Here is a 16,302-nt window from a genome sequence, read left to right as displayed (position 1 = left end):
TGCAGAAATGTTTTGGTACCCTTCCCCAGATCTGTGCCTCGACACAATCCTGTCTCGGAGCACTACGGACAATTCCTTCGACCTCATGGCTTGGTTTTTGCTCTGACATGCACTGTCAACTGTGGGACCTTATATAGACAGGTGTGTGCTTTTCCAAATCATAATCAATCAATTGAATTTACCACAGGTGGACTCCAATCAAGTTGTAGAAACATCTCAAGGATGATCAATGGAAACAGGATGCACCTGAGCTCAATTTCGAGTCTGATAGCAAAGGGTCTGAATACTTATGTAAATGTGTATTTCCGTAGAATTATGGGGTAATGTGTGTAGATTGCTGAGGATGTTTTTAAAAATGGAATCCATTTTAGAATAAGGCTTATAAAGTAACAAAATGTGGAATAAGTCAAGGGGTCTGAATACTTTCCGAAGGCGCTGTATAGCATGGGCTGAAGGGAAGCTACAGTCTTCAGAACTGGATAATAGCTTTAGCTTCCGGCATCCTCTCTAAATATTGTTCCGTCTCTGCGTCCTTCATCCGACGAGCGTCAGAGCCGGTGTAGTACGAGTCAATCTTAGTCCTGTATTAACTCTTTGCCTGTTTGATGGTTCGTCGAAGGGCATAGCAGGATTTCTTATAAGCGTCCGGGTTAGAGTCCTGCTCCTTGAAAGCGGCAGCTCTAGCCTCTAGCCTTTAGCTCGGTGCTGACGTTGCCTGTAAACCATGGTTTCTGGTTGGGGTATGTACGTACGGCCACTGTTCAGTAGAGCACACTGGAGTAAAGTATTGTACTGAACTCTACTGTACAAATGTGGTCTTGTCTTGGGGGCGGAGCTCATTAAAATAATAGCCAGTGTGTAGAATAATAGCCAAATATGCAAAGGAGGATATTGTATATTTCTACCTTTTTGTTTACCTATTCAGGATACATCACCATGAAGAGAGTGACATTCATATCCATAATTCTGCATTTCTGTGTAGTGCAGATCAGGGACCCATGAGGAAATTCCGTTACCGTAATTCTGTTACTGGATGTAAATCTATTTTACCTAAAGTAGTTCAATAACCAAAAGATGTATATTTTTTAACTCAAGGTGTCACGTCATAGCCGACGCCCCATTCTTTCTGCAGACATCTTTGAATCTTAATTCGGAGAAGATATTTAAGAGTTTTTGGAAAACGTGGTCACATCAAAAACTGAGGGAGATTTTTAATTTTACATTTTGTTATCAAACTTTGCATCTGCGCAGTTATTCCAGTAAATGTGTTTTTGTTAAATGTTCTGTGTAGATTGTTCAAGGTAGAGGTGTGTGGTTTGTTGAACTTTGAAACCAATGGTTTTTGTTTGGCATTTTAAAGTGGAACATCCGAGTTACTGTGGAATTGTCCCGATGCGTTACCATGGACACGTAACTACGCTGTATGATTTATAAATAACAAAGGGATATAGGATATCGACTTTAGTCAGCTCCACACCTTTTATAAACTAGTCAACACTTGTTCGGTCGTCAATCAAAGAACAGTAAATAGCCTACTCCGTGGCGAAATAAAATAAATGAATGTGTCACAATCTATTAAGGTGGACTTCAACTCATCGTTACCACTTACAGAACATAGGACATGGAAATTCACTCACAAGGCGACGATGAAGACGCATCATGCTCTCCTTCCTCCGTGAAATGACCTTTGACTGCAGCCAACCACAGCGTACCGAGAGGTAGTAGATGACTATAATGAAGCCTGCTGACTCTGTAAACTGTAGATGGCTCGTTTCCCAGAGTCCTCGCTCGTTTCCCCGAGTCCTCGCTCGTTTCCCCGAGTCCTCGCTCGTTTCCCCGAGTCCTCGCTCGTTTCCCCGAGTCCTCGCTCGTTTCGCTCGTTTCCCCGAGTCCTCGCTCGTTTCCCAGAGTCCTCGCTCGTTTCCCAGAGTCCTCGCTCGTTTCCCCGAGTCCTCGCTCGTTTCCCAGAGTCCTCGCTCGTTTCCCAGAGTCCTCGCTCGTTTCCCAGAGTCCTCGTTCGTTTCCCAGAGTCCTCGCTCGTTTCCCAGAGTCCTCGCTCGTTTCCCCGAGTCCTCGCTCGTTTCCCCGAGTCCTCGCTCGTTTCCCAGAGTCCTCGCTCGTTTCCCAGAGTCCTCTCTAGTTTCCCCGAGTCCCTACTATTAGCCCTGAGTTGTGGTAACCTTTTGTTCATCATTGACATGTTAGTCATTTATCAGACATTCTTATCCAGAGCCATATATCTCAGTTGTAGTAAGTACATTTTTCCTCAATAAAGTAGCGATCAGCTGTCAGTGCTGGTAAGAAAAGACAAATGCGAATGTTAGTTGCTTAGTACGAGTGTTACATTGTCATCACAGATCTCAATGGTATTATTCACTCACTGCCTCCTCTCTCCCACTAATCTGTCCTGATTTTGAATCCTTTTAATCTCTTGTTCATCTCCACTAATCTGAATGGTTATTATTGACTCCCTTCCACTCAGTCTCTCCCCTCCCTCTCTCTCTCTTCAGACCCCGGAGGAGCCGCCCTACCTGACGGTGGGCACTGATGTCAGCGCCAAGTACAGAGGGGCTTTCTGTGAGGCCAAGATTAAGACTGCCAGGAAACTGGTCAAGGCCAAGGTAATCCACTGTTAACATGCCAGAGTCTGGCCTAGTGGTAGTGCTGTTGGTAATACGATGCAGAGTCTGGCCTAGTGGTAGTGCTGTTGGTAATACGATGCAGAGTCTGGCCTAGTGGTAGTGCTGTTGGTAATACGATGCAGAGTCTGGCCTAGTGGTAGTGCTGTTGGTAATACGATGCAGAGTCTGGCCTAGTGGTAGTGCTGTTGGTAATACGATGCAGAGTCTGGCCTAGTGGTAGTGCTGTTGGTAATACGATGCAGAGTCTGGCCTAGTGGTAGTGCTGTTGGTAATACGATACTCTATTAAAACTGTTGATCAAGTTTAGACCAGGATTAACCAAACTGCTTGTGACAGCTAAAAGGTTAGGTTTGGTCAGTGAGAGAATTGCCTTGTCAGATGTTCTCATTCCCCCTTATGGTGCCATCACCTCAGTAGTCTCCGTTATGGTGCCATCACCTCAGTAGTCTCCGTTATGGTGCCATCACCTCAGTAGTCTCCGTTATGGTGCCATCACCTCAGTAGTCTCCCTTATGGTGCCATCACCTCAGTAGTCTCCCTTATGGGCCATCACCTCAGTAGTCTCCCTTATGGTGCCATCACCTCAGTAGTCTCCCTTATGGAGCCATCACCTCAGTAGTCTCCCTTATGGAGCCATCACCTCAGTAGTCTCCCTTATGGAGCCATCACCTCAGTAGTCTCCCTTATGGAGCCATCACCTCAGTAGTCTCCCTTATGGAGCCATCACCTCAGTAGTCTCCCTTATGGTGCCATCACCTCAGTAGTCTCCCTTATGGTGCCATCACCTCAGTAGTCTCCCTTATGGTGCCATCACCTCAGTAGTCTCCCTTATGGTGCCATCACCTCAGTAGTCTCCCTTATGGTGCCATCACCTCAGTAGTCTCCCTTATGGTGCCATCACCTCAGTAGTCTCCCTTATGGTGCCATCACCTCAGTAGTCTCCCTTATGGTGCCATCACCTCAGTAGTCTCCCTTATGGAGCCATCACCTCTGTAGTCTCCCTTATGGTGCCATCACCTCAGTAGTCTCCCTTATGGTGCCATCACCTCAGTAGTCTCCCTTATGGTGCCATCACCTCAGTAGTCTCCCTTATGGTGCCATCACCTCAGTAGTCTCCCTTATGGTGCCATCACCTCAGTAGTCTCCCTTATGGAGCCATCACCTCAGTAGTCTCCCTTATGGTGCCATCACCTCAGTAGTCTCCCTTATGGTGCCATCACCTCAGTAGTCTTCCTTATGGAGCCATCACCTCAGTAGTCTCCCTTATGGAGCCATCACCTCAGTAGTCTCCCTTATGGTGCCATCACCTCAGTAGTCTCCCTTATGGAGCCATCACCTCAGTAGTCTCCCTTGTGGTGCCATCACCTCAGTAGTCTCCCTTATGGTGCCATCACCTCAGTAGTCTCCCTTATGGTGCCATCACCTCAGTAGTCTCCCTTATGGTGCCATCACCTCAGTAGTCTCCCTTATGGTGCCATCACCTCAGTAGTCTCCCTTATGGTGCCATCACCTCAGTAGTCTCCCTTATGGTGCCATCACCTCAGTAGTCTCCCTTATGGTGCCATCACCTCAGTAGTCTCCCTTATGGAGCCATCACCTCAGTAGTCTCCCTTATGGTGCCATCACCTCAGTAGTCTCCCTTATGGTGCCATCACCTCAGTAGTCTCCCTTATGGTGCCATCACCTCAGTAGTCTCCCTTATGGTGCCATCACCTCAGTAGTCTCCCTTATGGAGCCATCACCTCAGTAGTCTCCCTTATGGTGCCATCACCTCAGTAGTCTCCCTTATGGTGCCATCACCTCAGTAGTCTCCCTTATGGAGCCATCACCTCAGTAGTCTCCCTTATGGTGCCATCACCTCAGTAGTCTCCCTTATGGAGCCATCACCTCAGTAGTCTCCCTTATGGAGCCATCACCTCAGTAGTCTCCCTTATGGTGCCATCACCTCAGTAGTCTCCCTTATGGTGCCATCACCTCAGTAGTCTCCCTTATGGAGCCATCACCTCAGTAGTCTCCCTTATGGAGCCATCACCTCAGTCTACTGTAGTTCCCCAATGACCCTGTGAGGAAGACCGAGAGGTGTAGAGAGAGCAGGAGGTCAGCTGGGATGATGAGGGGATCCACTCACTCTGTCTCTCTCAGTCCTGGATGGATGGTCAGCTGGGATGATGAGGGGATCCACTCACTCTGTCTCTCTCAGTCCTGGCTGTGATAGTCAGGCCTCTTAGAAGACAGAGAGAGAAATAGAGAGCGGGACGCATATGAGCTCTCAAATCCCCCACTGCCACTCTGGATGCCAGTGCGTGTGTGTGTGTGTGTGTGTGTGTGTGTGTGTGTGTGTGTGTGTGTGTGTGTGTGTGTGTGTGTGTGTGTGTGTGTGTGTGTGTGTGTGTGTGTGTGTGTGTGTGTGTGTGTGTGTGTGTGTGTGTGTGTGTGTGTGTGTGTGTGTGTGTGTGTGTGTGTGTGTGTGTGTGTGTGTGTGTGTGTGTGTGTGTGTGTGTGTGTGTGTGTGTGTGTGTGTGTGTGTGTGTGTGTGTGTGTGTGTGTGTGTGTGTGTGAGTGTGAGAATCAGGCCAGACCCTTGGCCGTGTCGCCTCTGTCTGCTACACATCACACAACACAGCTCCCTGAGGGAGACATGGCATGGAGCTCAGCATCTCCTCCCCTCAGGGACCATCTTGTCTGTCTTCTCCCGTGTCTGTGTGTGTGTTAGTAATTCTCTTTAACTGCATAACGTAACGGGAAGATATGTACTTTGCAAACGTCATTGCCATAGTGTACAAGTTGTCACATTTTCAGGCGTTTTTTAATCCACCAGAAAAGACAGAACAAATTGTACAACAAATATTGTGGTTGAACTCAAATATACTAAAAAAATATATATTTTTGGATGGAATGTTTAAAAAAAAAAGGTATAATGTTTGTACATTTTTATCATAAATAGGACTGGTGGAGTTATGTCGCACATGCAGCTAACAATAATATATGGAAATGTCTGCTCTACCCAAAATTACAACCAAATAATTGCAGCATTTCCGCAAAAATGGAAGAGGCAAGTGGAAGCGAGAAAAAGTAAGGAACTTGTCTGTCGGCCCTGCATTAAAGACCAAAATTGGTGAAAGGAAATTGTGATAAATAAAATAAAAAGTATACCATTTTCATTTAAGGACCAAAAATGGACAGCTGTCCCATATAGATGGGAAAATAGTTGGGAAGAGATTTACGATGTAAGATTCCATGGCAGTTGGTTTATGAACTGATACGCAAAACGACGCCGGATTCAAAACGTATAATTTTTCTATTTAAATTATTATACTGAATTCTTGCAACCATTATAATGTTATATATATATATATGGGGGATACAACCATCCCAGCTCTGCAGATTTTGCTGCGAAGAGACATAATCATTTATTTTGGTACTGTCCATATGTAGCTTGTTTTTGGTCACAGGTCCAGGAATGGCTGAAGAATTGCAACATTTACCTGGAGCTAACCCTGCAGGTAGCACTACTGGGTGATCTGAAAAGTTATAGTCAATCGATCAATAATATAATAATACTTTTAGGGGAAATGTATAAGCTGGGAGTAGAAGCCTAAGTGTTGTTGTCCATTAGTTTACTCCAATTAGGGGAGGGGTGGTAGGGTTAGCGGAAAACAATTAAGGAAAATATATTTAAAAAATATATGTGTGTGTATATACACTACCGGTCAAAGGTTTTAGAACGCCTACTCATTTAAGGGTTTTCATTAATTTTTTACTATTTTCTACATTGTAGAATAATAGTGAAGACATCAAAACTATGAAATAACACATATGGAATCATGTAGTAACCAAAAAAGTGTTAAACAAATCAAAATATATTTGAGATTCTTCAAAGTAGCCACCCTTTGCCTTGATGACAGCTTTGCACACTCTTGGCATTCTCTCAACCAGCTTCATGAGGAAGGCTTTTCCAACAGTCTAGAAGGAGCTCCCACATATGCTGAGCACTTGTTGGCTGCTTTTCCTTCACTCTGCGGTCCGACTCATCCCAAACCATCTCAATTGGGTTGAGGTCGGGGGATTGTGGAGGCCAGGTCATCTGATGCAGCACTCCATCACTCTCCTTCTTGGTCAAATAGCCCTTACACAGCCTGGAAGTGTGTTGGGTCATTGTCCTGTTGAAAAACAAATGATAGTCCAACAAAGCCCAAACCAGATGGGATGGCGTATCGCTGCAGAATACTGTCGTAGCCATGCTGGTTGTGTGCCTTGAATTCTAAATAAATCACTGACAGTGTCACCAGCAAAGCACCATCACACCACTTCCTCAATGCTTCACAGTGGGAACCACACATGCGGAGATCATCCGTTCACGATAATCTCCTTGTAACGATCATGCTGTTTAATCAGCTTCTTGATGTGCCACACCTGTCAGGTGGATGGGATTATCTTGGCAAAGGAGAAATGCTCACTATCAGGGATGTAAACGCATGTGCACAGAATTTGAGCGAAATAAGCTTTTTGTGCGTCTGGAAACATGGGCCAACACCTTACATGTTGCGTTTATATTTTTGTTGAGTAGATACAGTGCATTCAGAAAGTATTCAGACCCCTTCACGTTTTCCGCATTTTGTTACGTTACAGCCTTATTCTAAAATGGATTAAATAAATGAAAACCCTCAGCAATCTACACACAATAACCCATAATGACAAAGGGAAAAACAGGTTTTAGAAATGTTTGTGAATTTATTACAAATTAAAAACAGATACCTTATTTACATAAGTATTCAGACCCTTTGCTATGAGACTCGAAATTGAGCGCAGGTGCATCCTATTTCCATTGATCATCCTTGAGATGTTTCTACAACTTGATTGGAGTCCACCTGGGGTAAATTCAATTGACTATGCATTATTTGGAAATGCACACACCTGTCTATATAAGGTCCAACAGTTGACAGTCCATGTCAGAGTAAAAAGCAAGCATGAGGTCGAAGGATTTGTCCGTAGAGCTCCGAGACAGGATTGTGTCAAGGCACAGATCTGGGGAAGGGTACGAAAACATTTCTGCAGCGTTGAAGGTCCCCAAGAACACAGTGGCCTCCATCATTCTTAAATGGAAGAAGTTTGGAACCACCAAGTCTTCCTAGAGCTGGCTGCCCGGCCAAACTGAGCAATCTGGGGAGAAGGTCCTTGGTCAGGGAGGTGACCAAGAACCCGATGGTCACTCTGACAGAGCTCCAGAGTTCCTCTGTGGAGATGGGAGAACCTTCCAGAAGGACAACCATCTCTGCAGCACTCCACCAATCAGGCCTTTATGGTAGAGTGGCCAGATGGAAACGACTCCTCAGTAAAAGGCACATGACAGCCCGCTTGGAGTTTGCCAAAAGGCACCTAAAGACTCTCAGACCATGAGAAACAAGATTCTCTGGTCTGATGAAACCAAGATTGAACTCTTTGGCCTGAATGCCAAGCGTCACGTCTGTAGGAAACCTGGCACCATCCCTACGGTGAAGCATTTTAGAATAAAGGCTGCAACATAGCAAAATGTTGAAAAAGTGTAAGGGTCTGATTACTTTCTGAATGCACTGTGTATATATCTCATATAGCTCATTTACAGACACATACAGTGGCTTGCGAAAGTATTCACCCCCATTGGCATTTTTCCTATTTTGTTGCCTTACAACCTGGAATTAAAATGGATTTTGGGGGGTTTGTATCATTTTGATTTACACAACATGCCAACCACCTTGAAGATGCAAAATATGTTTTATTGTGAAACAAACAAGAAATAAAACCAAAAAAACTTGAGCGTGCATAGCTATTCACCCCCCCCAAAGTCAATACTTTGTAGAGCCACCTTTTGCAGCAATTACAGCTGTGTAAATTTCATTGTCCAGCATGACAATGACCCAAAACACACGGCCAAGGCAACAAAGGACTGGCTCAAGAACAAGCACATTAAGGTCCTGGAGTGGCCTAGCCAGTCTCCAGACCTTCATCCCATAGAAAATCTGTGGAGGGAGCTGAAGGTTCGAGTTGTCAAATGTCAGCCTCGAAACCTTAATGACTTGGAGAAGATCTGCAAAGAGGAGTGGGACAAAATCCCTCCTGAGATGTGAGCAAACCTGGTGGCCAACTACAAGAAACGTCTGACCTCTGTGATTGCCAACAAGGGTTTTGCCACCAAGTACTAAGTCATGTTTTGCAGAGGGGTCAAATACTTATTTCCCTCATTTAAAATGCAAATCAATTTATAACATTTTTGACATGCGTTTTTCTGGATTTTGTTGTTGTTATTCTGTCTCTCACCTGTTCAAATAAACCTACCATTAAAATGATAGACTGATCATTTCTTTGTCAGTGGGCAAACGTACAAAATCAGCAGGGGATCAAATACTTTTTCCCCTCACTGTAGATTTGCACGCACTACTTTTCCATAATTTATGTATTAGATTTTTTTTTTAAACAAGTTATTTTTTTCATTTCACTTCACCAATTTGGACTATTTTGTGTATGTCCATGACATAAAATAAAAATAAAAATCCAGGTTGTAATGCAACAAAATAGGAAAAACGCCAAGGGGGATGAATACTTTTGCAAGGCACTGTATGAGATAACGGTTGACTCTGAACGTATTACTTGCCGCTGCGCAGCTTTTTAGACCGTTTTGTTGTTATCAAGACTGTGGTTGTGATTTGTTTACTGGCACCACTTTGAATTCCGTTTTTAGCCCATGTTAACTGACACCTGTTATAGCAAAAGGCATAACATTTCTTTCGGAAATTCATACATTTTCCGTCACTCTCTCGCTGACGTGCTCTGAACTCTGAGCACAGAGTAGTCTGAGTGAATTCACCCTTATTGATTCACAGTGTGAAAGCAGCTTGAGCCGTCTCTCACTTCTTGTCTCACCCGTCCCAATCCCGGAGAGACAACGGCGTCTTGACTCTATCAGTCAGATAGTGGTTTGTTGGATGAGGTAAGAGAAGGAGGTCGGATGAGGGCAGGCCTTTGGCGTGAATTGTTTGTCTACTGACATTACTGACTCTCTAACCTCCTCTCCCCCGTCCTCCTCTCCCCTCCCTCCTCTCCTCTCCCCCGTCCTCCTCTCCCCTACCTCCTCTCCCCCATCCTCCTCTCCCCTCCCTCCTCTCCTCTCCCCCGTCCTCCTCTCCCCTCCCTCCTCTCCTCTCCCCGTCCTCCTCTCCCCTACCTTCTCTCCCCCGTCCTCCTCTCTCCTCCCTCCTCTCCTCTCCCCCGTCCTCCTCTCCCCTACCTCCTCAACCCCTCCCTCCTCTCCCCCATCCTCCTCTCCCCTCCCTCCTCTCCCCCCTCCTCCTCCTCCTCCTTCCCATCTTCCTCTTCAGGTGACCTTTAAACCAGACCTGACCACAGTGGAGGTCCATGATGACAGCATCAAAGGCCCTCTGAAGGTAAGACAGCCCTTTAACTGTATTCTGAAGGTAAGAGATCGGACAGGCCAACCAGCCCTTTAACTGTATTCTGAAGGTAAGATACTAGACAGGCCAGCCAGCCCTTTAACTGTATTCTGAAGGTAAGAGATCGGACAGGCCAACCAGCCCTTTAACTGTATTCTGAAGGTAAGATACTAGACAGGCCAACCAGCCCTTTAACTGTATTCTGAAGGTAAGAGATCGGACAGGCCAACCAGCCCTTTAACTGTATTCCTGTATTCTGATGGTAAGAGACTAGACAGGCCAACCAGCCCTTTAACTGTATTCTGAAGGTAAGATACTAGACAGGCCAGCCAGCCCTTTAACTGTATTCTGAAGGTAAGAGACTAGACAGGCCAACCAGCCCTTTAACTGTATTCTGAAGGTAAGAGATCGGACAGGCCAACCAGCCCTTTAACTGTATTCTGAAGGTAAGAGATCGGACAGGCCAACCAGCCCTTTAACTGTATTCTGAAGGTAAGATACTAGACAGGCCAACCAGCCCTTTAACTGTATTCTGAAGGTAAGAGACAGGCCAGCCAGCCCTTTAACTGTATTCTGAAGGTAAGAGACTAGACAGGCCAGCCAGCCCTTTAACTGTATTCTGAAGGTAAGAGATCGGACAGGCCAACCAGCCCTTTAACTGTATTCTGAAGGTAAGATACTAGACAGGCCAGCCAGCCCTTTAACTGTATTCTGAAGGTAAGAGATCGGACAGGCCAACCAGCCCTTTAACTGTATTCTGAAGGTAAGATACTAGACAGGCCAGCCAGCCCTTTAACTGTATTCTGAAGGTAAGAGATCGGACAGGCCAACCAGCCCTTTAACTGTATTCTGAAGGTAAGAGACTAGACAGGCCAACCAGCCCTTTAACTGTATTCTGAAGGTAAGAGACTAGACAGGCCAACCAGCCCTTTAACTGTATTCTGAAGGTAAGATACTAGACAGGCCAGCCAGCCCTTTAACTGTATTCTGAAGGTAAGAGATCGGACAGGCCAACCAGCCCTTTAACTGTATTCTGAAGGTAAGAGACTAGACAGGCCAACCAGCCCTTTAACTGTATTCTGAAGGTAAGAGATCGGACAGGCCAACCAGCCCTTTAACTGTATTCTGAAGGTAAGAGATCGGACAGGCCAACCAGCCCTTTAACTGTATTCTGAAGGTAAGATACTAGACAGGCCAGCCTCCAGGCCACAACTGTTTTCTTATACTCTTCATTATAAATGTATCTCTTCAAGTCTACATGAACTGATCACAACTTAGTCAGTGTATCCAGATATCTCAGCCAGTCAGCCAGTATTGAATGTTAACAGCCGTATGTCTGGTCTGCCAGGTTGGTGCTGTAGTGGAGGTGAAGAACCCGGATGGAGTGTACCAGGAAGCCTCCATCAACAAGCTGACTGACTGCAGTATATACACCGTTGGTGAGCACTGTTTGGTTCTGTCCATCACTCTATCAACTGTTGGTGAGCACTGTTTGGTTCTGTCCATCACTCTATCAACTGTTGGTGAGCACTGTTTGGTTCTGTCCATCACTATATCAACTGTTGGTGAGCACTGTTTGGTTCTGTCCATCACTATATAAACTGTTGGTGAGCACTGTTTGGTTCTGTCCATCACTCTATCAACTGTTGGTGAGCACTGTTTGGTTCTGTCCATCACTATATCAACTGTTGGTGAGCACTGTTTGGTTCTGTCCATCACTATATCAACTGTTGGTGAGCACTGTTTGGTTCTGTCCATCACTCTATCAACTGTTGGTGAGCACTGTTTGGTTCTGTCCATCACTATATCAACTGTTGGTGAGCACTGTTTGGTTCTGTCCATCACTCTATCAACTGTTGGTGAGCACTGTTTGGTTCTGTCCATCACTATATCAACTGTTGGTGAGCACTGTTTGGTTCTGTCCATCACTATATCAACCGTTGGTGAGCACTGTTTGGTTCTGTCCATCACTATATAAACTGTTGGTGAGCACTGTTTGGTTCTGTCCATCACTATATAAACTGTTGGTGAGCACTGTTTGGTTCTGTCCATCACTATATCAACCGTTGGTGAGCACTGTTTGGTTCTGTCCATCACTCTATCAACTGTTGGTGAGCACTGTTTGGTTCTGTCCATCACTATATCAACTGTTGGTGAGCACTCTTTGGTTCTGTCCATCACTATATAAACTGTTGGTGAGCACTGTTTGGTTCTGTCCATCACTATATAAACTGTTGGTGAGCACTGTTTGGTTCTGTCCATCACTATATCAACTGTTGGTGAGCACTGTTTGGTTCTGTCCATCACTATATCAACTGTTGGTGAGCACTGTTTGGTTCTGTCCATCACTCTATCAACTGTTGGTGAGCACTGTTTGGTTCTGTCCATCACTATATCAACTGTTGGTGAGCACTGTTTGGTTCTGTCCATCACTATATAAACTGTTGGTGAGCACTGTTTGGTTCTGTCCATCACTCTATCAACTGTTGGTGAGCACTGTTTGGTTCTGTCCATCACTATATAAACTGTTGGTGAGCACTGTTTGGTTCTGTCCATCACTATATCAACTGTTGGTGAGCACTGTTTGGTTCTGTCCATCACTATATCAACTGTTGGTGAGCACTGTTTGGTTCTGTCCATCACTATATCAACTGTTGGTGAGCACTGTTTGGTTCTGTCCATCACTATATCAACTGTTGGTGAGCACTGTTTGGTTCTGTCCATCACTATATAAACTGTTGGTGAGCACTGTTTGGTTCTGTCCATCACTATATCAACTGTTGGTGAGCACTGTTTGGTTCTGTCCATCACTATATCAACTGTTGGTGAGCACTGTTTGGTTCTGTCCATCACTATATCAACTGTTGGTGAGCACTGTTTGGTTCTGTCCATCACTATATCAACTGTTGGTGAGCACTGTTTGGTTCTGTCCATCACTATATCAACTGTTGGTGAGCACTGTTTGGTTCTGTCCATCACTATATCAACTGTTGGTGAGCACTGTTTGGTTCTGTCTCCTGAACAACGTTATGTGCTCTGGTCCCACCAGCTGTCTGATCAAATCAGGAGGGGAAAGAACTATGCATCTTCCTCTGTCTGTTTAGGGATTCTCTGTCAGTTTAGGGATCCTTGAAGTTGGAATGAAGCTTTGAGGTGGAACTGCAGATCATTGGGTGGAGCAGAGAGGGTCTCTGAGTCTACACACACACACACACACACACACACCTACACACACACACACACACACACACACACACACACACACACACACACACACACACACACACACACACACACACACACACACACACACCAACACACCAACACACATACACACACACACACACACACACACACACACCAACACAACACAAACACACATGCACACACACACACACACCGACACACACACCAACACAACACAAACACACATGCAGTGCATTTGGAAAGTATTCAGACCCTTTGACTTTTTCCACATTTTGTTACGTTACAGCCTTATTCTAAATTGGATTAAATAAATAAAAATCCTCATCAATCTACACACAGTACCCCATAATGACAAAGCGAAAACAGGATTTTAGATTTTTTTCCTAAATAAATAAACGTATTTACATAAGTATTCATACCCTTTGCTATGAGACTAGCAGCAGCAATGTAAATAGTCCGGGTGGCCATTTTGATTAATTGTTCAGCAGTCTTATAGGTTGGGGGTAGAAGCTGTTAAGGAGCCTTTTGGACCTAGACTTGGCGCTCCGGTACCGCTTGCCGTGCGGTAGCAGAGAGAACAGTCTGATTTGGGTGACTGGAGTCTGACAAGTTTTTGGGCCTTTCTCTGACACCGCCTGGTATAGAGGTCCTGGATGGCAGGAAGCTTGGCCCCAGTGATGTACTGGGCCGTACGCACTACCCTCTGTAGTGCCTTGCGGTTGGAGGCCGAGCAGTTGCCATACCAGGCGGTGATGCAACCAGTCAGGATGCTCTCGATGGTGCAGCTGTATAACTTTTTGAGGATCTGAGGACCCATGCCAAATCTTTTCAGTCTCCTGGGGGGTAATAGGCTTTGTCGTGCCCTCTTCACGACTGTCTTGGTGTGTTTGGACCATAATAGTTCGTTGGTGATGTGGACACCAAGGAACTTGAAACTCTCGACCTGCTCCACTACAGCCCTGTCGATGTGAACGGGGGCCTGTTCGGCCCTCCTTTTCCTGTAGTCCACGATCAGCTCCTTTGTCTTGCTCACGTTGAGGAAGAGGTTGTTGTCCTGGCATCACACTGCCAGGTCTCTGACCTCCTCCCTATAGGCTGTCACATCGTTGTCGGTGATCAGGCCTACCACTGTTGTGTCGTCAGCAAACCTAGTGATGGTGTTGGAGTCGTGTTTGGCCATGCAGTAATGGGTGAACAGGGAGTACAGGAGGGGACTGAGCACGCACCCCTGAGGGGCCCCCGTGTTGAGGATCAGTGTGGCGGATCTGTTGTTGCCTACCCTTACCACCTGGGGGCGGCTTGTCAGGAAGTCCAGGATCCAATTGCAGAGGGAGGTGTTTAGTCCCAGGATCCTTAGCTTAGTGATGAGCTTTGAGGGCACTATGATGTTGAACGCTGAGCTGTAGTCAATGAATAGCATTCTCACATAGGTTTTCATTTTGTCCAGGTGGGAAAGGGGAGTGTGGAGTGCGATTAAGATTGCATCTGTGGATTTTTTGGGGCGGTATGCAAATTGGAGTGTGTCTAGGGTTTCCGGGATGATGGTGTTGATGTGAGTCATGACCAGCCTTTCAAAGCACTTCAAGGCTACCGAAGTGAGTGCCACGGGGCGGTAGTCATTTAAGCAGGTTACCTTCGCTTTCTTGGGCACAGGGACTATGGTGGTCTGCTTGAAACATGTAGATATTACAGACTTTGTCCGGGAGAGGTTGAAAATGTCAGTGAAGACACTTTCCAGTTGGTCCGTGCATGCTCTGAGTACACGTCCTGGTAATCCGTCTGGCCCTGCGGCCTTGTGAATGTTGACCTGTTTAAAGGTCTTGCTCACATCGGCTACTGAGAGCGTGATCACACAGTCGTTCCGGAACAGCTGGTGCGCTCATGCATGCTTCAGTGTTGCTTGCCTCGAAGTGAGCATAAAAGGCATTTAGCTCGTCTGTTAGGCTTGTGTCAATGGGCAGCTCGCGGTTGGGTTTTCTTTTGTAGTCCGTAATAGTTTGCAAGCCCTGCCACATCCGACGTGCGTCAGAGCCGGTGTAGTAGGATTCATTCTTAGTCCTGTATTGACTCTTTGCCTGTTTGATGGTTCATCTGAGGGCATAGCAGGATTTCTTATAAGCGTCCGGATTAGTGTCCCGCTCCTTGAAAGCGGCTGCTCTAGCCTTTAGCTCGTTGTGGATGTTGGTTGTAATCCATGGATTCTGGTTGGGATATGTACGCACAGTCACTGTGGGGACAATGTCGTCGATGCACTTTTTGATGAAGCCGGTGACTGATGTGGTATACTCCTAGAGAGAGAGAGAGAGAGAGAGAGAGAGAGAGAGAGAGAGAGATGCCCTATATTCTGCCTAACTGCTTTTTTCCTCCCCTCCCCAGTGTTTGATGATGGTGATGAGAAGACCCTGAGGCGTTCCTCTCTCTGCCTGAAAGGAGCTCGCCACTTTGCAGAGAGCGAGGCAAGTCTCTGTTCAACTCAACCACATGTTTACTACAGACCTGGAGCGTGTCCCAAATAGCACCCTATTCCCCGTACTCTGGTCTAGAGTAGTGCACTCTGTAGGGAGCAGGGTGCCATTTGGAACGTAGTCTAACGGTTGTTTGGGAAACAGTTCTTCCCTCAGTCAGCCCTGCTCTTCCAATAGTTTAGCCAACAGACACATGTATCTCCCTCTTCGCCAAGGCTCTTTATTCATTCATTACCAACGTTTCAGTCGTTTTGTAAATGCAGCAGGGAATGTTTTGATCCAGACTCTCTGCTGAACGTCAAACCCTCATCCACATAGTGCAATAGAAATCACTCCAACATCTTTGTTGTGTTTCCTCATTTAATGCATATTGTTTAGTGTTTAAACAGCCATGATAAACCATTCCCCCTTTGGTTCAGCTGTGGTTACCCGTCCCCCAACTCTAACCCGTCCCCCAACTCTAACCCGTCTCCCAACTCTAACCCGTCCCCCAACTCTAACCCGTCCCCCAACTCTAACCCGTCCCCCAACTCTAACCCGTCCCCCAACTCTAACCCGTCCCCC

The 16,302-nt window shown here is 46.0% G+C and overlaps 1 protein-coding gene across 1 annotated transcript in view; it reads left to right on the top strand.

The window, feature by feature from the left end:
• LOC311122186 (AT-rich interactive domain-containing protein 4B-like) overlaps positions 1-16,302 on the top strand; it is a gene marked incomplete at its 3' end in the record, with an annotated part of 157,428 nt that overhangs the window by 29,458 nt on the left and 111,668 nt on the right. Inside the window, exons 3-6 of the mRNA XM_084196581.1 lie at positions 2,511-2,621; positions 9,995-10,060; positions 11,415-11,505; positions 15,650-15,729. Coding sequence (XP_084052707.1) covers positions 2,511-2,621; positions 9,995-10,060; positions 11,415-11,505; positions 15,650-15,729 — 348 coding nt within the window. The remainder of the gene's footprint in view (positions 1-2,510; positions 2,622-9,994; positions 10,061-11,414; positions 11,506-15,649; positions 15,730-16,302) is intronic.

This window comes from Coregonus lavaretus (assembly GCF_964263955.1).
Source record: "Coregonus lavaretus genome assembly, contig: HAP1_SCAFFOLD_879, whole genome shotgun sequence".
Taxonomy (NCBI): Eukaryota; Metazoa; Chordata; class Actinopteri; order Salmoniformes; family Salmonidae; genus Coregonus; species Coregonus lavaretus.
Note: the sequence above shows the minus strand (reverse complement) of the source record. Positions and strands in the feature narration are given on the sequence as shown.